At 46.7% G+C, this 23,764-nt stretch overlaps 1 protein-coding gene across 1 annotated transcript; it reads left to right on the top strand.

Moving 5' to 3' along the window:
* Window positions 1-624: 624 nt before the first annotated feature.
* UBALD2 (UBA like domain containing 2) lies at window positions 625-23,528 on the top strand. The gene is made up of 3 exons (XM_044297011.1): window positions 625-806; window positions 5,879-5,941; window positions 18,708-23,528. Exons 1-3 carry the CDS (start codon window positions 687-689, stop codon window positions 19,023-19,025), a joined length of 501 nt encoding a protein of 166 aa, XP_044152946.1. The 5' UTR covers window positions 625-686; the 3' UTR covers window positions 19,026-23,528.
* The last annotated feature ends 236 nt before the right edge of the window (window positions 23,529-23,764 follow it).

The following is a 23,764-nucleotide window of genomic DNA, read 5'->3' as shown; positions in this document are numbered from 1 at the left end:
GTGTCCTAAAGACAACATAAAATGGCGACCAGTACTAGGCACTTCTGTCAGCCGCTGGCCTCAGCACTGACAGGCTTGTAGTGTCGGTTGGTGGAGGGTTCCCTTTCACGTAAGGACACGTCGAGGTAGAGGTGCCATAGTGTCCCCTCCCCCCGGCTCAGCCCAGGCCTCAGTGTTTGCACACACGCAGCTTCCCCTCGGCCTCTCACCCTCACAAAGTCCTCAATGAACTTGGCCACATTTCCCTGTTGTCACATACGGGCACTCGTCATCCAATCAGATAAGCGAACACCTCATGGCCCTGTGTTCAAACTCTACAGCGACAGCCAATCAGCGGCGACCCGGTCTGCTCGGCTCCTCTGCACCAATCAGCCCAAGGCATGCCTGTCTCTGCGCTCGTCAACACAAGAAGCCGGCCAATCAGCGCGATCCAAAACATCAAGTAGGGCGAGTACAACACTGGCGAAGAGGCATCCGCCAATCACCGAGCGGGGATAGCCAAAACAAGATCGCTGACCAATAGGCGGCCGAGTTTCAGAGTGAAACGATGTGGAGCGGCAGCTGTGTCTTCCAATTAGCGTACGCGCCGCGCCGTCAGGACCCGCCCTACAGTGGGTGACGCGCCGGGTCCTGTGGTCGGGGACATAACGAGGCTGCCGGGCGGGGAGAGCGGAGCGGGGCCCGGGATGTCGGTAAACATGGAGGAATTACGACATCAGGTCATGATTAATCAGTTCGTGTTGACTGCAGGGTGTGCGGCGGACCAGGCCAAGCAGCTACTGCAGGCGGCACACTGGCAGTTTGAGGTGAGACGGCGCACACCATGTTTATACCCAGTGTACACAGAGAGCACGCTGACACTGCAGACCCCTGCCCGTGTGCTACTGTATGTGTGTATACTGTATGTATGAGCAGCTACATGTGTGTGTATGTATAGACTTTGTGTGTGTTTGTGTGTATATTTATATGTACATATAGGCTTTGTATGATTAGGGTGTGTGTATATAAACATGTATGTATTGTATGTGTATGTATATTTATTTACAAGGCTATATCTACACATATATTACATACAACTGCATATATAAAGACTGTGTGTGTGTGTGTGTGTGTGTATGTATGTATGTATGTGTGTGTATATATATATATATATATATATATACACACACACTTTCACAAGGCTATATCTACACATATTACATACAACTGCATATATAAAGACTGTGTGTATATATATTTTTATATATACACACACAGTCTTTATATATGCAGTTTTGTGTGTAATATGTGTAGATATAGCTATATATATATATATATTATTACACACTACACTAAACATAAAGCCTATATGTACATATAAATACATACACAAAGACTATATCTAGACATACCTACTTATTCATAAAGGAGATTATATATATATATATATATATATTTATACACTATACTGTGGTGTAGTGAGGAAAAGTGGATCTCCTTTATTCACCCAATGCAACGTTTCAGCTCATCTCATTGGAGCCTGTGTCTTTGTCTGTGTGTATGTATAGATATAGCCCGCTCTATATATAATGTGTGTGTGTGTATGCATGTGTAGATATAGAGCTCTCTCTCTCTCTCTCTCTCTCTCTCTCTCTCTCTCTCTCTCTCTCTCTCTCTCTCTCTCTCTCTCTCTCTCTCTCTCTCTCTCTCTCTCTCTCTCTCTCTCTCTCTCTCTCTCTCTCTCATCTATCTATAATCTCTCGCTCTATATGATGTCTGTGTAGATATAGCCCACTCTATATATAATGTATACATGTGTGGATGTAGCCCTGCTCTATATATGATGATTTTTATCATTACCTTCACATAAGTCTGATCTATAACCAGTCTGTCAGTATGAACCAGTACATCTACTGGTAACAGTTGCATACAGCCACAACCTTTGTGCTCCCCCCATAGTAGGGGTGGATGGGCGGCCGCTGGTTGCACAGCACTGTATGACTCGGTAGCAGCCATAGTTACACCTCTGTTGCATGAGAAGTGCCTCCCCTTTTGGTTTGGCCTAAAGGGAACGGTGACGTAGGCGAGTACCTAAACATGTGGTGTTTGGCCTACCTGGCTGGGTGAGTACATGCACAGGTATGGGCTAATTCACTGCTGACGCCTCTAAATAACCATAACAGTGTGTGCTCCCAGCAATTCCCTTCTGCTCCCAGAGTAGGCCAGCGGCCGGGATATCCAGTCCATGGTCAGAGTGCAGGCCTCCAGATTCTGCAGAGGAGACGGCCTTGTCCTACATTCCCTGCTCTATTACAGGGGTTGTCACCTCAGCAAATGGCATTTATCATGTATTGTAGAGAGAGGCCCTTACTAATGTACTGTGACTGTCCATATTGACTCCTTTTCTGGCTCTATTCATTTATCCATCACATTATACTCCGATTGTATCCAGGGGTTGCGGCCACTCTGCAATCCATCAGCGGTGGTCGTGCATGTTCACTATAGGATAAAATGCCAGCCTATGTACTCTTCCGTGGTTCCAGCCACCAGAGAAGCCGGCACTTTTTGCTATAGCGTGCAAGCGCGTCCACTGGTGCTGGATTACAGGGTGGTCGTAACCCCTGGATACAAGTAATGTATAATGTGATGGGAAAATCACAATACATTAGTAAGTGCCTTGTATTCACTTTTGCTGAAGTGAGAGAACCCCTTTATTAGAGCAGAGAATGTAGGCCGACATGGACTGTACTCCCATAAACCCTGCCAGGAGGACGGGGACATCGCTGCTGGCCTGACTGCTCTATATATAGAACCCCAGGCTGTAGTTAAATACTTCCTTTAATCTAATCCTGTACAGTCTATCAAGCCATGGCCATATTATCCGTCAGATCATGTAAAGTCACTGGGTCATTATATGGTGATGTCAGCGGGCGACCTGCTAGAGTATATTTTATACCCCTCCTCTTGTACAGAAGTGGATTCATCGGGGACGTCTATGTGAAGCCCCTTGTGAAAAAGTCAGTGTATGTGTGCGTTAAAGCCCTGATAATAGATCCCTTCTCCCCCTAATTACAATATTTGTCTATCTATCGCCTATCTATTTCATATCTATCTATCCATCTCATATCTATCAAATCAGCTTTATTGGCAGGACTAAATACATTTTTAGCATTGCCAAAGCAAGTGGGAAATAATTGGGTAGGGTTGGGGGATGGGGACATATACAGGGTGGGGGTATAGGAGTCCATGGTATATCAGGCTCCTCTCAGTCTATGGCAGGCAGTAATATATTGTGCTGCTATGGCCGCTGTGTTCTCCTCTCCCATCCCCCCCTCCCCCCAGTATGGAGAGTCTCCGCAGAGATCAGACAGTCTCCTGAAGTGAGTCTCCCTCACTGCTGAGTATTTGGGGCACCGCAGCAGGAAATGAGCCTCATCCTCCTGGTCGCACTGCTGGCACAGTCTGCCCTCCCTGGGCTTGGACCTCTGTCGGTGACGCCCGGATTCAATGAGCGGGCTGTGGGCGCTCAGTCTGTACCGGCTCAGGATCTGTGGGTCTCTTTCGGATTGGGGAGTTTCTCCAGATATGGGGCCAGTTTGTACTCTATCTATTTCATATCTATCCATCTCTCTCTATTGTGCAGCCCACATGCTACTATCGCTCTGTATGCACCCATTGTACTCATGTCTTCTGTCCCTATGGGGGCTTGTTGAGGTGTCAGACTCGTTTGGTTGGTATTTTTTGCATAATGAACCTTTACCAAAATCCTATAGAAAGTGTGTGTGGGGGGGGGGGGGGGGGGCGGCGCAGAAAGACCACGTGACCCCTGAATCTATTTATACACCCAGTAATTGTATCTGTCATATAGTCTTGCATGAGGTCTGTGCCCAAAATATGCCCACGCTGTGACAACTGTCAGGAGATGTTTGTGGGAGCGGGGTTTAGATGACGGCACAGTGGACCGTATTAGAAATAAATAAAAATAAATGAATCAAAACCTAATTATCAAATATAACTGAAAACCTAAATGACTGTATCATTGTGGAAGAAATGTCTCCACGTTCTGCGATCTGATGGATTTGCACTCCGTCTTTAGTCTTCTGGTTCCTCTTATTTGCTACATTATTTTCATGTTCTGTATGAGTTAGAAATGCCTAAAACTCCAGAAATACTGAGCGTTCATTGAGCATGCATTGAGTGAAGACCTGCCTTTTCCTGTGTGTACATAACCTTATGTAGGCAAACACTCGAGTGCAGAAACTAGCAGCGTCCTGGGCATTAGTTGGATGGGGCTTTCACCTATGCACAATGCAGCAAAATATTCCGTTAGGGTGCTTTGATGCACCCGTTAAGTGGCGTTTTTTTATTTTTCTGTAAAAAAAAAACCCACCAGCTCCAGGTATTAGCTAAAGGTCTATGAAAACGCAGGGCTCCTGGTGTTTTTGTTCATTAGGTGACATTCTGGCTTCATTTTAAAATAAACGCAATGTGCTGGAACTCGGTGTTTGTGTTTTTTTGTTGTTTTTTTTTCAGATGTTTTGACATCTTTTCTATAGGGGAAAAAGTCATGTGTGTAGGGAACTTCATGTGGAATTTGTACCATTTATGTAGATGCATATAGATAAACCTATATCGCATTTGTGTTTGGTCTGCTAGAAATGTCGCTTCTCTCCCTCTGGAATTATTGCGTTTTCTGTGCATTTCTCTAATCGGACAGATGTGCCGCGGCTGTATGCTCTGGTCCTTTGTCCGGTAGGCTGTCACTGCGCGCAGACCTTTTTTGTGGGGATATAAGCGCAGGTTTCTTCCTTTTTTCCTCCACGCCTCGTGTGCCGCGCGCTATAAAGGTCACAATGTGCTGTGGCTTTATTGTAAATTCCGCAGTCTGCCTCTGGGGCGGTGAAGGGTTAAACCCTCATTGTTATTGTTGTCAGTGGTGTCTCCGCCTCGTTCTGCTGCACAGGCATATACCGTACACGCACACACATGTCTATCTCTGTATTCCCAGGCTTTAGATACAGTTATTCTGTGATGCATGTGTATTATTTGGGGAGGACCCCTGAGGTGGAAAGCCAGCACCCAGTGTTTACATTGATGCATGGAGTAGGTGGGGGGCAGGGCGGCTTTCCTGCCTTTCGTCTGTGTAGCTGTGCATTCTGCCTATGTTGCATAATAGGGACTCTCCATTTGCAGGACAGACGCGCTATTTTCGCCCTAAACTAACACTACGTGTCCATGGGGATAGAAGCCATTGTGTGGCGCTCTCGCGGCACGCCTTGTGTGTCGGGTAAAGGTGGCTTCAGTATATGTTTACATACAATACAATGTGCACGCTCTTCTCCGCCACAATACGACCATGCGTTGTACAAAGGGCTGCCGTTGACAAGTCGCGTTTCCCCTGGGGGTCGGTGCATATCCGCTGTTTGCTGCACGTACGTACCTGGCGTGCTTGGCCGTTGTCTTCGGGCGGTTTATTCCCACGAATGGGGTGTCTTATTGCAGCTGTGACATTCCCAAAAAGCAAAGTGCCCAAACTAAAATATGCGGCCTGTTTTAAATTTTTCGTTGCCTTTAGGGACCTTTTGCTAGAACATATTCGTTGTGTATGTATACAGTATGGGCGTATGGTATAGTTCCCTTCCCTGAAGACGGCCATGGTTATTTAGTCTGAGGTGTTTGTGAACGCTCCCTTCCTGTTTCTCCGCGGCTGAGGTGATGTAATTGCCATCCACAAGACAAATCTGGGTGATGTTTACCGACCTCTCGCCCTGTACGTGTACACAGCGCGCTGCTCCCTGCACCACACAGCTCCCTTTATATCTCCAGTTTAATTTTATGTCCTGTTTCTCTTGCTATATGAAGGTCTTAATCCAAGTATTTGTGTTTTTTGTCTGTTTAGACTGCTCTCAGCACCTTTTTCCAAGAATCCAATATCCCCAGCGCTCAGCATCATCCGCACATGGTGAGTAGCAACCTCCTTTCCTTTTTTTAAGACACGCTCTCGGCGGAGTATGAAGGGTTAAAGTCAGCCTGCGTGCGCTGTCCCCGCCGGCAGGAGAGCATAGTGCACATCAGCGTGTGATTCCAAGAGGTCCACCGGGTGTAAACCCAGCAGGAGCCAGCGTGTGTAACCACCACAACAAAATGGCCTCCAGGAAAGAGGGAGTGTGGCAGGGTAGACAGCTGCACAAACACTCTGGAGTGTGGCTACACAGTCCTGGACGCTTCAGAGCACTTGTACCTGTGAGCTTATGTCCCCTGCCTTCATGCAATAACATTGCTGTCCTTTGTTTTATGCAGGATTTACTCTGCGCTTATAGCTCCCACACATCCCACAAGCAGTTTCTCGGAGACCTTCACGTGTGCACACAGTTAATTTATTGTGGAGTTGTAGGAAGAGACAGCTATGCATGTAGCCCGTCTATAGAGAACGACTACACACGCTTATCTCTAGGAGAACGTCCCCATTTCGGTTTCTCCTTTATTAACCAGAATTTTAAAAATTGGCTTTCATAGGCGCCCATTCATCAGACAGAAGCCAAAAGAGTGTCCCCTTAGGCCCCTTGCAGACAAGCATGTCCTGATGCGTTACGGGTGCATTGCGGCAAACCCACGCGAGTAGGTACGCAATTGCAGTCAGTTTTGACTGCGATTGTGTTCCGTTGTTCAGTTTTTATTGCGCGGGTGCAATGCGTTTTGCACGCGCGTGATAAAAAAACTGAATGTGGTACCCAGACCCGAACTTCTCACTGAAGTTCAGGTTTGGGTTCGGTGTTGTGTAGATGTAATTATTTTCCCTTTATAATATGGTTATAAGAGAAAATAATCTGAATACAGAATGCTTAGTACAAGGTCAATTGAGGGTTAAAAAAAATAAAAAAAATAACTTGCCTCCTCCAATTGATTGTGTAGCTGCCGCTCTCCTGTTCTTTCTTCAGGACCTGTGGTAACGTCACTGAGCTCATCACATGGTCCATGTGACATCACCACAGGTCATTTAGCCGGCAGCTCATAATTAGGGTCCATTCACACGTCCGTTGTTTCTTTCCTGATCTGTTCCGTTTTTTGCGGAACAGATCTGGACCCATTTATTTTCAATGGGTCCTGAAAAAAATCGGACAGCACAATGTCTGATTTATTTTTTTTTTTATTTTATTTTTTTTTATTTTTTTTCAGGACCCATTGAAAATGGGTCCAGATCTGTTCCGCAAAAAACGGAACAGATCAGGAAAGAAACAACGGACGTGTGAATGGACCCTTAAAGAGGTATTCTCAAGACTCTATTTTATACTTACCTGCTCTCGGCGCGCTGTCCACTTTCTGGTTTCGGCACTCGGCAGGGGGCGGGCTCCAACTAGATTGAAGTCTTCTCCCGGCCGTGCCGCGCGCTGTACTGAACGCGCACTGCCGAGGCTGTGCATGTGCCCTGGTGACTTCTTCCTGGCAAGTATACTATACTGGCCAGGTATAAATCACCATAGCGCATGCGCGGCCTCGGCGTGCGCATTCAGTACAGCACTGCGGCCGGCCGGGAGAAGAGAAGAAGCCGTCGGTGCACGCGCGGCCACCGATTCCTGAGAAGAGCGGTGGCCGTAACCAGGGGAGACGGAAGACAACAGTCAGGTAAGTATAGGTTTATTTACTTTTAAGGGGTGGGAATTTGTTAATTACCGTAAATATATTTAGAAAAATGATCACTGTTAAATCATTAACAGATTTAACTGTGATCATTAAGATGAGAATACCCCTTTAAAGAAGTAAGAGACCGGCTGCTACGCGATCAAGAGGAGGAGGTGAGTTAATATTTTTTTTTTTTATTTTTTTAACCCTCAATGGTCAATTGAGGGTTAAAAAAATAAAAATAAGCATTCTGTATTAAAGAATGCTATTATTTTCCCTTATAACCATGTTATAAGGGTAAATAATACAGTGAATAGACCGTCATCTTAGCAACCATGCGTGAAAATCGCACCGCATCCGCACTTGCTTGCAGATGCTTGCGATTTTCACGCAGCCCCATTCACTTCTATGAGGCCTGCGTTGCGTGGAAAACGCACAGTATAGAGCTTGCTGCGATTTTCACGCAACGCACAAGTGATGCGTGAAAATCGCCACTCATGTGCACAGCCCCATTGAAGTGAATGGGTCCGGATTCAGTGCGGGTGCAATTTACCTCACTCATTGCACCCGCGCGGGATACTCGCCCATGTGAAAGAGGCCTTAGTCTCTCAAGGCCTCCTTAGTCTCTCAAGGCCCCCCCCCCCCCCCCTTTTTTTTTTTTGTTTTTTTTTTTTTTTTTTTTTTTTTTCTCTACTATTATATACAGAGGCATTCAGAAAATAATGTGGTACATGGTTGTAGGCCACATATGTCGCCCTATGGGTAGCTGTAAACAATGGCAGCTGGTCGCCCCGTAGAATGGAAATCTTCCCGGTGTGTACCTCAGGCGGCATTGCTGTAGTTCTAGTTCATGCACAGTGGGTTGTAGAACTTTGCTCGCTGTTTTGTGCCTATCTTATGTTTATGGTGTAGATAAGGTCTCATGTGAAGTGTTTATTGAAGGGCTATGGCTTATCGCTTACTGCTATAAACACCAATGTGTTTTGGCAATTTTAGATATGTGTTTGAAGCATAGTCCATGTTTAGAAAGTGAAATCCTTACCTTAAAGCGGCTATACACTTTAAATATCTGTCGGCCTCCCTGCCAGGTTCCCCATACACATACATGTTTGGTTTGGCCGAAAGGGTATGTGTACTCAATGGGGAGAGTGGAGAAAGCTGCTGCCAGACACTGGTGCCGGCTTATCTCCCAGGAGAATAAAACGGTTGGGTGAAAACATTCGCTTTGGCCAGATCTTTTGGACGGGTTATGTCAGGGGAGACTCTGGAGCTCCCCGTACTCATTAGACTGTCGGCCGAACCCGCCAATGCACTAATGTGTATGGGGGTCTTTACGGTTTACCTCCTTAGATGTTGGTCAGGGGTTCTACTGAAGACTGCAGAAGCAAGAGCTGCCGCTTTTGGGGTATAAATCCACTATTCAAGAATGGGGTGTTAATAACGGGGTGTGCCCCATCAATCACCCAGTGGAGAATGTCTAGAAAGAGTTAGTCTGGTACATCCATGCCTTACACATAAAGGCGAGAGCTGTGTAGTTCTTCATCACCCTCGTGGAGGCGCTACAAGGAAAGTGAACATTCTGAAGGATCCATCCTAGTCAATAAGCAAACGACCCTGTGTTCCCAACCTACTCTGAATTCATCCAGAAAAGAAATGGGGAACGTTTTGTCCATCCCCCACATGAGTTTTACCAGGGTAGGAAAGCAAAATTCAGGATTTAGGTTCCATTCACACGTCCGTATGTGATCTGCAAAACACTGACACAGGCAATGTGCAGTCCGCATTTTGCGGACTGCGCATCGCCGGCACTCTCATAGAAAATGCCTTTTCTTGTCCGCAATTGCGGACAAGTATAGGACATGTTCTATTTTTTTTGCAGATAGCACCTTCCGGCCCCATTGAAAATGAATGCGTCCGCACCTGTTCCGCAAAATTGCGGAACTGATGCGGACCCATTTTGCGGATGTGTGAATGGACCCTTAGGCCTCATGCACACGGCCGTTGCGTGTTTTGCGGTCCGCAAACCGCTGATCCGCAAAACATGGATGGCACCCGTGTGCGTTCCACAATTTTGCGGAACAGTGCGGACAGCCTTTTAATATAACTGCCTATTCTTGTCCGCAAAGCGCAGACAACAATAGGACATGTTATATATATATATATATATATATATATTTTTTTTTGGCGGACCACGGAACGAAGCAACGGATGCGGACAGCACACAGAGTGCTGTCCGCATCTTTTGCGGCTCCATTAAAGTGAGTGGGTCCGCATCCGAGCCGCCAAATCTGCGGCTAGGATGCGGACCAAAACAACGGCCGTGTGCATGAGGCCTTAAAGGGGAATTTCCATCTCATACATACTAGGATATGCTACCAATGTCAGATAGTTGCAGGTCCCACCTCTAGCAACCAGTCCTATCTCCAAAACTGTTCCTACCCCTCCCCCAAACTGAAGAAGAATGCACCAAGCAAGCACTGCCACCCTCTGCCTGCTGGGACCCGCTCCTATCTCGCACTGAGGGCATATCTTAGCAATGGGACAACCCCTGACTGTCTAATGCCGGGCGGTGACTACGGTGTGGTTTGTGCAGCGCAGCCTTTTTGTGTGCTCTCTATTTTGCATGCACCGGATCGAGCAGTACATTCTCTCACTTTGCAGTAATTTCTCCCATCAAAACCTAACATAACTCGACATGTTAACATTTTTTCAGGATCTCTGTAAATAAAGAGTGGGTAAACACAGCGCGGCGGATTTGCAGCCGGATTTATAAAAGTAGGTTCACCTTCTGTAGCATACACCGATCAGCCATAAGATTAGAACAACAAAAAAAATAAAAAATGTAAAAGTGAATGACCTCATGCCAATGGCACCTGACAAGGGTTTTGATAAAGAACTGGAGGGTCAGTTCATTCAGTTGGAAGCAGGAAGGATGGGGATCGATCTGAGCGACAAGAGCCAAATTGCGATGGCCGGGTCAGAGCATCTCCAAAATGACTGGTCCTGTGAGGTGTTCCCAGTATGTAGTGGTTAGTACCTACCAGGTAATGCATGTAGAGAGCGGAGGCTAGTCTGCCTGTTTCCACTCCACTGAAGAGCAAATGCCGCGTCATGCTGACCCATCAGTACAGAACCATGCAGCAATAGAAGAAGCTGGCCCGGTCTGCTGAATCGCATTTTCTTCTACATCACGTGGACAGCTAGGTGTGTGCATCACTTACCCGAGGAACATACAGCATCAGGATGTGCTATGGGAAGAAGACAAGGTAGCAGAGGTGGTGTGATGTTCTGGGGGGCAATGTTCTGCTGGAATCCTTGGGTCCTGGCATTCATGTAGATGTTACTTTGACATGTGCCACCTATCTAATTATTGTACAGATCTAGTGTACTCCTTCATGGTAGCAGCATTCCTAATGGCGGTGCCATCTTTCAGCAGGATACTGGCTTCGTCACACTGCAAAAATTGTTCAGGAATGGTTTGAGGAACATGACAAATTGTTCAATTTTTTGGTGGCTTGATCTGCAGCTTCTCCAGATCCAAATCTAATAGAGGATCTGTGGAATCGGCTGATCTGGATAGGTCATCAGTATCTGATCGGCGGGGGTCCGACATATGGGACCCCCGCTGATCAGCTGTTTGAGAAGGCATCAGTGCTTTCTGTAGTGCGGCGGCCTTCTCAGCTTTTCCTAGGTGGGTGACGACACATTCATTGGTCACGTGGCTTAGGAGCAGCTCAGCCCAATAGAAGTGAATGGGGCTGAGCTGCAATACCACGCACAGCCACTACACAATGTACGGTGCTGTGCTTGGTGAGCTGAGAGAACGCTGTGGCGCCTTACCAAACAACTGATCGGTGGGGGTCCTGGGTGTCAGACCCCCACCGATCAGATACTGAGGACCTATCCTGAGGATTGGTAGTCAGTGATAAAATCCTGAAATAACCTTTTAAAGCGGTTCTCCGGAACATTAAAGGAATCACTAGGTGATACTCTATGTGCATGCTGCTTAACACATAAAGATCTGGCTTGAATTAACTTTATTTATGCGGACTCTGTGGTGTCCTGTTGGGGAGTATTGGCTATCTGATGTTGATTTGTGCACTGGAGGATCCATTAAACACAATGGATGCCCCGTGACCTCAGCGGGAGCCTTGCCATACATTGTCTTCCCTGCTGTGGTTGCATTGCTCCCTGCAGCTAATAACTGATGAAAGGGGCTCACGCTGCAAGACGTCTGGTGTGATCAGCGTACTTGCAAGGGTCCTGCTGATGATTCGAGGGGCAAGTGATTGACTGATCGCTCCTTTCACAACACTGAGCATTGACCGATGGGTGCTCGTGATGTGGAGACTTAAAGGGATTCTGTCACCAGGATTATTGATATAGCTATATTTATATGTGCCCATTAGTCTTCTTGCAGTGGTTACAATGATCCCACTGTTTATGCTCTGTGTGCCTTATATTCTTATAAAAAGTGATCTTATTGATATGTAAATCGCCTCTGTCGGGAGCCCAAGGGGTTGTCCCACATCTTTTGGAGCCCAGCCGCGCCTACCACTTAATTTATTCACTCCACTAATCCTGATGTCAGTTCCTCTCAGTGCCGTAGAGGGAGCCACCACATGCGCAGTTGACTCGTTGAAGCCGGTGCCATTAGTCTGCACGGGCGCAGACTACAGTATCCACTGCGCCTGCGCGAGACTACGGAGCTGAGCTGAGATGAACTGATGTCAGGATAGTGGAGTGAATAAATTAAGCGGTAGGCGGTGCTGGGCTCCGGATCGATGGGCGCAGCTGGGCTCTAACATATTGTGGGACAACCCCTTGGGCTCCTGACAGGAAATTTACATATCAATAAGATTGCTTTTTATAAGAATATAAGGCACACAGAGCATAAACAGAGGGATCATTGTAAACACTGCATGAAGACTAATGGGCGCATATAGCGATATTTATATCGTTAATCCTGGTGACAGAATCTCTTTAAAGGGGTTATCCAGCATTAGTATGACACGGTGCCACACCTGTCCGTAGGTTGTCTGGTATTGCAGCGAATAGGACAGAGCCGTGCACAACACACAACCTGCGGACAGGAGTGGTGTTGATTTTGGAGTAAATCGGCCATGTTGTTCTAATCCTGCACCATGCACATGAGATCATTGTCAGCCTGGCTCTCCCATTTTGGCTGGACTAGATGACCATCAAGTGTGTATGGTGGCTCCAGACTTTGCACCCCATTAGCAGATGTTTAAGAAAGAAGGGTCCAGCGCAGAGGCCGCATTACGTTTTTTCTAGCAGAGTAATAATAATCCTTAGTATTTTTGAGAAATATTTTCAGCCTGAAAGTATGAAATAAAATGTGCCTTTTTTTTTTTTCTTTCTTTCTTTCTTTCTTTTTTTCTGTTGTAGCCATATGAAGGCTTATTTTTTTGCACAGCGTATTATATTTTCGCGCCTTCATTTAGGGGCACGTATAACTTTTATTACCTTTTTGGGGTGATAATGGGGGGAAATGTAGTTCAGCCATTGCTTTTTGCACTTTAAATTTTAGACATTTGCCTCATGGCATAACTACCACGTTACTGTTATTCTTTGAGTCAGTAAGATTATGGTTTACTTTTGTGCGAGAATAGCACATCTTTTGTCGCCCTGTTCCAAGCGCCACAATTCATTTTTGTGCTGATGTGGCTTGTTTTTTTTTGCGGGGAAAGATGTAGTTTTCACTGGTACCCTTTTTCTGGGGTGGGGTGGGACTTGTTAACATTTACTTGAGGTGGGGTAAATAGGGAAAAAACAATTCTGTTGTTCATGGGGCAGTATAAATAACAATCTTTATTATACGAGTTGTGGCAAACCCTGTGTGATGTGTGTGTGTGTGTGTTGCATCTTCCTTTTTTTGTTTTTTACACTACGTTTACAACAACAAAAAATCACTTTTTATTGCCATGACAGTCCTGGGAACTTGTCACCTGGATTTTGTGTGTAGAGCTGAGGACATGGGTTGCTAGATCGCCGCTAGCACATCCGCAATACCCAGTCCCCATAGCTCTGTGTGCTTTTATTGTGTAAAAAAAAAATAAAAATTTTATACATATGCAAATTAACCTGAGATGAGTCAGGGACAGAACTCTTCTCAGGTATTTGCATATGTATCAAATCGTTTTTTTTTACACAATAAAAGCACACGGAGCTATGGGGACTGGGTATTGCAGATGTGCTAGCGGCCATCTAGCAACCCATGTCCTCAGCTCTATACACAAAATCCCAGTGACAGGTTCCCTTTAAGGCGATGGCTGATGTGGCAGAGGGAGCCCTGTCACTCTAACTGCCTAGATGCCACAGTCACTATTGACCTTGGCATCTAGAGAGTTAAGCTGCAAGGATCAGATTGAAGTCTGATGCCTGCTGTTAGAGGGAGCCGGGCTCCTGCCGTGATCGGAGTGCAGCGCAGCCTGTGAGGCCTGTTCAGTCCCAGCCGCCCGCTCCAGTATTAATGGTGGGGGCAGCAGGGAGTGAACAGATCTCACAGGCTGACCAAGGAAAGTGGATGGGAGCAGTGCATCGGTTACAAGCTCCATCCACTGCAAAATGGTGGAGCTGCGTGGTTGATCTGCTGGGTGTCGGACTCCCACCGATCATATATTGTTGGCCTATCCTGTGGACAGGCAATCAGTGCCCCTTTAAGGATGCAGAATCTCCTGCCATGGCTCTTTACGTGGCATTATCGCTTTCAGTAAATCTGTGTAGTTATTTAGTAACCTATGCACTAATAACAAGCAGTGACCTGCACTTCAACCTGGCTGCTCCTGTATTAATAAGCGGCTGCGCAGTACACAGGCAGTTGTTTTCAGGCTGTTGCAATGATTTCCTGCTGATCATTGCCCTGGGGAGGTTTTCATGTTCTGTGAGATTCCAGCCAAACAGGAAATGGAGAAAGTGTTTGTGACCCGAGTCGTACATCAGGCTCGCCAGGCTCCATGTCTACAGCGCTGCGTTCTGTGCTGCCGGTGGTAGACCCTCGGGGAGAGCTTCTCCAGGATGTTAGGTCTGGACACCTCCTGGAGGTTTCTGCCCGGTGTCGGCACCACTGACCTTTGCTTGGTTCCTCCTTGTGTTTACACGTTGGAATAATTGACCTTTTATACCCTGACTGATTTCAGTCGCGTGACTGGGGTTTGTCATCCAGGAACTACATACGGTACAAAAAAATGCAACAATTCCACCTGTCATCTGTCCAGTTTACTGTATTTGCTGGTTTAGGAGCTGTTTAATGTCTGCCCCTATGATGACCGCTTCAAGACGAAATTGAAGTATTACATAGTGGCCATTGAAATCAGTGGCGCGCGGTATATTGTATGAATGAGCCGACTCCTCCAGTGAGAGCGCCGCTCTATATCAGTATACCCTAGTAGGAGATCAAAAGTGGTGGTCTGTGGATACATCCACTCGTGGCCTGAAATACAGCAGACAGGCCCACTGTGGATCCGCAGCAAAAAACGCATGCACTATATTTTAATTTTTCTGTGGATTTCACCCTCTCCATTGCAAAGGTGGAGGGCCACAGCATAGACTGATATACTGTCAGTTTACACTGCAGATTTTTCACACACTGTGCAGATGAGGTTTATTCAAATTTCTGCCATTTTTCTGGTACCGTTCAGTGCAGTAGATTTGCTGTACGCAAAATCGGTGGCAGATCCGCCACTCTCTACAGCCATGTTTATTGGCCATTAGCTCAACATCAAAACTGCTGCTAATGTATAATAAAATTGATTGCGGGGAACCCGCCGGTCACTGGAACGAGGGCCACAGATTCTCCCGTTCCTCCCCACCGCGTGACTACAGTGAGGAGCAGTTTGAGTGCTGCGGCGCTTATGCATGCGCAGTGCCGCTCCATTTAGTGTCTCTTGAATTTGGGGTTGTAGTTTGGAAATTGTAATACTGTAAATACATATATACGAGACTTTCTGATATCTGAATAAAGTAAAAAAATTAAAATAAACGGGCTGGCACGGAGTGCAGGGCGCATGCTGCGCCATTCAGACTCCACTGCTGTCAGACATTTATCACCAATCCAGTCATTGGTGGACAAACCCTGCAAGTGCTTACACACAGGTCGGCGGTGTTATACCACTACTGCATGAACCGTGGAGCAATTGTACTTCCGTATAACCATTCCATATACATATATAACCTGGGGCACTTGGCACTGGCCTATTATACAAGTGTGTGTGTGTGTGTGTGTGTGTATATGTGTGTATATATTTCCAGATGTGCCTTAGTTCCAGCAATCGTTGTTTTTAATCTCTGAAAATCCAGTTTATTTGGTATGCAAATGAGCCAGTAAGGTGCGCAGAGGGGCGTCACTCTTGCAGGAAGGAGCCCAGACACGCCCCCTGCCACAATGTGTCCACCCTCAAGACTTAGAACTATGCCCCCAGGTCCCGCTAAGCCATGCCCATGATCTGGTTAGGCCACGCCCCCTCCACCTCCTCAGCCAACTGAGATTGAAAAAATGTTAAAAATCGCCTTCTAGGTCCCGCTAAACCACGCCTGATCTGGTTAGGCCACACCCCTCCACTCCTCTGCCGACAGGGATTGAAAAAATGAAGGTAAAAAGCTGCAGGGGTGGGAGGGAGGGCTTTCTCCCTGCAGCTCACACTCAGACAGTACAGTGCTGCTGTCTTACAGTGAGCTGTTCAAAAGGACACCCCTCGGATCCAGTAAAGGCCACTGTTAAGGGGGTGGGCCCCTGTGGAGGTCACTGTGAATTGGGTGGTATGCTGTGAAAGTCACTGTTAAAGGGGAAGTCCGCTGTAAAAGACAAAGTTAAAGGGGTTCTACAGTTTGTTTCAACTGATCTATCCTCTGGATAGATCATCAGCATCTGACCGGCGGGGGTCCGACACCCCTGCCGATCAGCTGTTTGAGAAGGCAGCGGCGCGGCCTTCTCACCGTTTACCGCTGGCCCAGTGACGTCACGACTAGTATCAACTGGCCTGGGCGGGGCTAAACTCCATTCAAGTGAGCAGAGTTTAGTCGCGCCCAGGCCAGTTGATACTAGTCATGACGTCACTGGGCCAGCGGTAAACGGTGAGAAAGCCGTAGCGCCGCTGCCTTCTCAAACAGCTGAGCGGCAGGGGTGTCGGACCCCCGCCGGTCAGATGCTGATGATCTATCCAGAGGATAGATCAGTTGAAACAAACTGTAGGACCCCTTTAACTTTGTCTTTTACAGCGGACTTCCCCTTTAACAGTGACTTTCACAGCATACCGCCCAATTCACAGTGGCCTTTACTGGATCAGGGGTGTGTTCTTTGAACAGCTCACTCTTAGGCCCCTTTCACACGGGCGAGTTTTCCGTGCGGATGCGATGCGTGAGGTGAATCCGGACCCATTCATTTCTACGGGGCTGTGCACATGAGCGGTGATTTTCACACATCACTTGTGCGTTGCATGAAAATCGCAGCAAGCTCTATTGTGCCTTTTTGTTACGCAACGCAGGTCCCATAGATGTGAACGGGGCTGCGTGAAAATCGCAAGCAAGTGCGGATGCAGTGTGATTTTCACGCACGGTTGCTAGGAGACGATCGGGATGGGGACCCGATGATTATTATTTTCCCTTATAACATGGTTATAAGGGAAAATAATAGCAGAATGCATAGTACAATAGCGCTGGAGGGGTTAAAAAAAAAATCCACTTGTTCGCGCAGCCGGCATCTCTTCTGTCTTGTTGTGTGAGGAATAGGACCTTTGATGACGTCACGTAACCATGTTATAAGGGAAAATAATTACATCTACACAACCTTGAACCCAAACCTGAACTTCAGTGAAGAAGTTTGGGTCTGGGTATCACATTCAGTTTTTTATCACGCGCATGCAAAACGCATTGCACCCGCGCAATAAAAACTGAACGCAATCGAAGTCAAAACTGACTGCAATTGCGTACCTACTCGCGTGGGTTTGCCGCAGTGCACCGGGACGCATCCGGACACGCTCGTGTGAAAGAGGCCTAAGACAGCAGCACTATACTGTCTGAGTGTGAGCTACAGGGAGAAAGTCACCCTCCCTCCCTCCCTCAGCTGACAGAAGTTTTTTACTTTCATTTTTTTCAATCCCTGTCGGCTGAGGAGGTGGATGGGCGTGGCCTAACCAGATCATGGGCTGTAGATGTCACTGTTATAGTGGACACACAAACATTACATGAAATGGATTAAAGGGAACCTGTCACTGGGATTTTGTGTATAGAGCTGAGGACATGGGTTGCTAGGTGGCCACTAGCACATCCGCAATACCCAGTCCCCATAGCTCTGTGTGCTTTTATTGTGTAAAAAACACGATTTGATACATATGAAAATTAACATAAGAGTCATATCTTACTTGTGTGACCAGAGAAGTCATATTTTCAAGCTCTGACTCATCTCGGGTATTTGCATATGTATCAAATCAGTTTTTTTACACAATAAAAGCACACAGAGCAATGGGGACTGGGTATTGTGGATGTGCTAGTGGCCATCTAGCAACCCATGTCCTCATCTCAAATCCCGGTGACAGGTTCCCTTTAAATATACCCGAGTATGTATGTATGTATGTATGTATGTATGTATGTATGTATGTATGTATGGAGATTAAATAATAATTCTAGCTTTAACGGCGTTATCCAAGACCTCAGAGAGAGTCAGACCCACGGTGGGGTTCATACTACCTGGTCCCCTTTTCTGGGTTCAGTCTCTGCAGCTCCGCGATGCTCTGGTATCAACATCCTGTTGACAGGCGCCACGTTACCGCTACAGCCAATCACTGGCACCTGTGCAGCAAATGACCTGGTGATGTGCCACATGGGTGACAGGTCACCGATGCAGCAGTAGTCACATGGTGCCCGTCAACAGGAGGTTAATGCCAGAGCATTGCCAGTGAGTGATGGTGCCGGAACCCAGGTAAGTATGAACCCGGCCACGGCTCCACCACTCTGAGGTCTTTTTAAGTCTTGGCTAAAGCTTTGCTGACAGAAGAGCCAAATGTGCCTGTCATGACTGCAATTACGAGCCTTGTGTGGTACTTAATTTCGAGGTGGTGTATTCACTATGCCCGCACCTTCTTGTCTTTCAGATGTGTACACCAAGCAACACGCCAGCCACTCCGCCCAACTTCCCGGATGCTTTAGCCATGTTTTCTAAACTTCGAACCTCAGAGAGCTTGCAGAACAGCAGCAGTCCTGCCGCATCAAACGCCTGCTCTCCTCCTGGCAATTTTAACCCCTACTGGGCTTCACCACCACCTAGCCAACAGCCTGTCTGGCTGCCCCCAGCCTCCCCAACCACACACCTCCATCACCACCACCATCATCCACAACCAGCCTGGCCCCCAGCCTCCCAGCCTGCAGGGGGCCCCCAGAAAGCCATGACTGCCATGGATGGCCAGAGATAAGACTGGGCTTGAATGCACTGAGGAAGAAGGGGAGGAAGCGGAGTGGTTCCCTGCTCTCCGCCTTCCTCCTGTTGAATTTTATGAACTGACTTTTTTTTTTTTTCCTCAGTCTTTATTTTGTTTTATAATTAAGAGGTTCTGAATTTTTTGGGGAAGACCAGAGAAAGTGACCGAACGTTTAAGTAATGTGTCTGCCCCCCTCCTCCCCGTTTCTTTTTTAATATATAATTATAATATATAAAGATTTGAATTTATGTGAGATGGTGGAGGAGGGGGACGGATGTTTATGAAGGCACGCTGGATCTAGAAGGAGCACCTTTTAACTGTTGCATCAAATGGAAAGAAAGCTTTAAGTGATTGTCCCTCGTGCCCAGCACTCTTCCCCAGCCTGTGCTAGAACAGAAAGCGTGAACCCGTCTGTCCGCCATTGTTTAGAAGAGCGGCGCGTCCACCTCCCCGTAGCACGTAGACTGGCGGCATCATGGTGTCTGCATCGCCGAGCGAAGGGCAGTATTAAGAAGCCTGCACAGAAGGCAAGCGCTGGAGACTGGCAACATTTTATTTTTCCCCCCTCCTCTCTCGGACGGACCAGCATTGATGGAGCTGGGCATGTTTTAGTAGCAACTTCATGAATTATTAAATTTTGACACTTTATTACGATACCTCAACGGGACACAATGGTTTTTACAGGCTTCTGGTTCCGAAGAATACGTGCGTCTTGTTGCAGTGGAAAACACGCTTGCTCCCTAGTTTTCTATCTCCGTTCCTGAAACCATGTCGGGATATTCCGTATGGAAGAAAAACGCAAACTTCAGATTTCACCTTTTAAAATGTTGCTTAAAGGGACAACATCTAACGCATTGCAGAGACTGGTTTTTCTCTCTCCCATCTTGCTTCTATTGTCCAACAAGGAGATTACCACGGGCTTCTCCCAGAGCAATAAGCGCACCAGAAGGTGACCCTGGCCACCATTTTATCTGATCCCAACGCTGACTCTGTCATCAGTCTAATGCCATATTACCCAGGTCTACTAACTTTCCTTTACCCTCATGGCAATGCATTCACTAGATCGATGTGTATGTGCTATTTCAGATTTATATATGGGTAGGTCATCTTCTGGCATCCTGACTAAGGCTTCAGCAACGCTGTGATCTTGGCTGTGACCCCTGTGGCTTAATCAAAGATTGCTGTGTAGCAGTGCAGTCTTGGAACAGAATGGGGTCGCAACATGACTTGCAAAAAGTCCAGCAGTGTTGGATTTTATTAGTTTTGTTGCGATTCTGGGATTGCAGCAACTTGCTGCAACCCTATTTAGTTCACTGGTCGCACTGCTACTCTGCGATCTTTGGTTATGCGATGGGTGCCACGGCCAAGATTGCTATGTATCCCCAGCCTACAATGTGGGTTATGCAACATGGGGCTGATGTCTATGAGCGATTGGGTCGGACACTGGCAAAAAGCATTCCATTAAAGGGATTGTGTGATCTCAGACTTTGATGGTAAACCTTAGAGATAATTCTCTGAGGTAGGACCTGCACCTGTCTCCAGAATAGGTCCCTGAAAGTGAAGAAGACTGTGTTCTCCTTTCATTTCTATGGGAATAAAAAAAACCTTTTTATTTGACTCCAATGTAGTAAAGGGTTGTCCCAGTAAGACAACTTATTCCCTATCCTGTGGATAGGTGATAAGTGCCTGATTGGTAAGTCTCTTACCCCTGGAGATCACGAGAACGGAAGTTTGCTGCTTCATTCAATTCTATGGGACTGCTGGAGATGGCGGAGAACAAGCGCTTTGTTATCTTGGGCCGTCCCATAGAGGTGAATGGAGCAACAGCGCACTAGAAAGCAGTGGCCCCCGTTCTTGTGATCGGTGCCGATCGGACACTTCGCTCATCCTTTGGCTAGGCGAGAAGTCATTAACGGGATAACCCCCCCCCCTTTAAGGGCGCCCTTTCATACATGAGGCCTGTGGCTCTGACCACGGAGCAGCGTCTACCATTACCCACACACAGAATAATTTGGTCATTCACATTGAGAAAAACTGGTTTGTGAACCAGACCGATGGGTCATACAACAAGCTGCAACCTGAGCAAAAGTTTCCTCTAAATCCGATTGTTCTCCTGTGCACTGAATAATTGATAGTTGCTAAGCTGGCCCGTGATATCATCACATGTCAGGGCTGAGCCGCCATATTTCCGGGATTTACGCTGGAGATGCCTTTAGCATGAAAACTCTCACTAAAATGCACTGAAGTTTTCTTACGATTTTGGTAGTCAAGCCAAGAATACCGTCATCTACCTTATCTCGTCAACTGAAAGAATGCCTGGCTGAGACATTGCTCACAGCGCTAGCGATTTACCATCACCAGTGGGTGGCGCTGTTCTGGTGGAAGCTATGTCACCACACGTCTGCAACTCATGCTTTGCCTGCATGACGCTTTAGGTTGCTGCTACGTGGGGGAGGGATACATCGGTCTAGTTTACCGAATGGCTGACAATCCTATGGGTTATAAGGATTTGTTCCTGTTTTGTGATTTCTGACCTACTCCCGATTTCAGCTCGCAATTGTTGATGGAAATCACTGTGAATAAGGTCTATTTTTTGCGTGTTTGTGTCCGTGATGACATCTGATGGTCACTGGCTCATCTGTGCAGATGTCTGTGTTAGGGCTCATGCACACGAGCATGTGTTTGCCCCGTGCTGCAGAATTTTAGAGGATGCTGACCCATGCACTTGAATTGGTCCTCGATACACAAGATATGTTTTGCACTGCAAAAAAAATTTTTTTATTTTTTTTTGCGGTGTGGAGATGCAGACCGAAATCCCACAGAAGTGCTTCATAGTGCCTCTGCTCCATATCTTGTGGATTGTGTACTCATCCATGATGGCCGGTGCCTGTGTATTGTGGACCCACAATACGGGCACAGGGGGGCACACACTGTCGTGTGCATGATTTCAGATGCACCTCCTACCAATGGACCACAGCCCAAACATGGCTGGCACCAGTCGTTTTTCACAGACCCATAGCCTATAATGTGCGTGAGGGATCTGTAATTACGGACAGAAATAGGGCATGGTTACATGTGGCTCCACGGTCTGTGGGAGACCACTATTGTGTGAATACCCACTTTAAAGTCAGTGGATGCATGAGCAATCTGGAGACCACGGGCAGCACACTCCCATGTGAGAAGCCTGAGGCTTAACTTTCATACCCCCCAAACGGAACCCATTCTAGTCAGTGGCTTTGGTCGGCAGCTAAGTGTCTAAGGGGGCAGTCACACGACCATATGTATTTTTTGATCTGCAAAATGTGGATGATGTGCATGCTGCATCCTTTTTTTTTTTTTTTTTTCCGGTGGGTCTATGGTCCACATTTGCGGGCAAAAATAGGACATACAGATCATTCATGTGCTTTCCGAGTCCATATGTCTGTTCTACAAAAAGACAGAAGATGTCCTATATCTGCTCATAAAATGAAGATGCAACATGGACAGCATCCGTATATTGCAAAATACATCCGGCACTTTTTGTTCAGGACAGGTAAGGCGCTAGCAGTGATGTGCTCAGTTCTGTAGAGCCTATTCAGCCATGTCTCCGTTACCTTGGTATACACAGCTTTTGGGTGACCATGGAGTTTTCACTTGGGGCTTCTTACCATCCCTGTAGAATTGTATTCTGCAGATGGATATGGAACTTGAGACATCTGGAGAGTAGTGTGACCGCTCGGGGACTCTTCTCCAACATGCTCTTGATGCAGCAATGGTTTTTCTTGTGCCATTTTTAGTTTTGGGGACATTTTCATGATCTCCAAACCAACACTTGACATCTGCTGAGTGCAGTATCTTTTACGGCTGTAGCCCGCTTGAGAGGCACTTCACTGTCGGTGATAAACTATTAGTCATGGAAATTCACATAACATAGACGCCGGTTCAACGCTTTTGCTAGCAGTGAAGACGCCATCAAGCCCTTGCTGTATAAAATGGTTGCAGAAGGTGAAAGAGGGATGTTACGCAAGCGCTTGTGGTTACAAAGGAGATGAAAGTACGTGAGAGCTAACTCCAGTGGATACGTACCAAAAAAGAATGTGCTCACGGCCGTGACCCCGTTTCTTAGTTTTTTCAATTGGTGACCCGGGAAGCCATTTAATGCTGTGTCGGTGGCAGCTCGTGTGACGGCTAACTAAAGCGGAGAAGTCGAGCCTCGGCAGTAGCATTTTGAGGTTATAGTTATTAATTATAATACAGTACACTGGTAATAGTTGAGGTTGTAGCCTGAAAGGTGTATCAAACCAATGCAGGCCCCAGCGTCTCTTTGGTTAAAATGAACATTTATGCACCGCCAAGAAGTGAGACGGTAGAGGGGGCGGCGAGTATCTTCAGCTTTCTCCCCCACACGCGTGGTTATTGGGTCAAAATCATGTTTATAACCCAAGATCTTGATCTGAAGTATTCTTTTTAATTTAAAGAAAAAAAAAATTAAAAAAATAAACTTTTTTTTAACTCAAATCGAGGAACTTGTGTTTCTGAGTGATGTGTGAGGACAAATAACCACATGAGGGATTGAGTGAGCATAATGCAAGAATTTCTGAAGTTTTAAAGGGGGTTGTCTTACATCAGCAAATGGCATTTGTCATGTAGAGAAGTTAATACAAGGCACTTTCGTTGGGCCCATAGAAGTGAACAGCAGTGGTGCGCTTCACTTCTATGGGGAGAGCACTTGGTGGTGGCCGGACTAGAATCCT

The sequence above is a fragment of the Bufo gargarizans genome, chromosome 6 (genome assembly GCF_014858855.1).
Source record: "Bufo gargarizans isolate SCDJY-AF-19 chromosome 6, ASM1485885v1, whole genome shotgun sequence".
NCBI classification, from domain to species: Eukaryota; Metazoa; Chordata; class Amphibia; order Anura; family Bufonidae; genus Bufo; species Bufo gargarizans.
The sequence above is the reverse complement of the archived record's forward strand: the minus strand, read 5'-3'. Positions and strand labels throughout refer to the sequence as shown.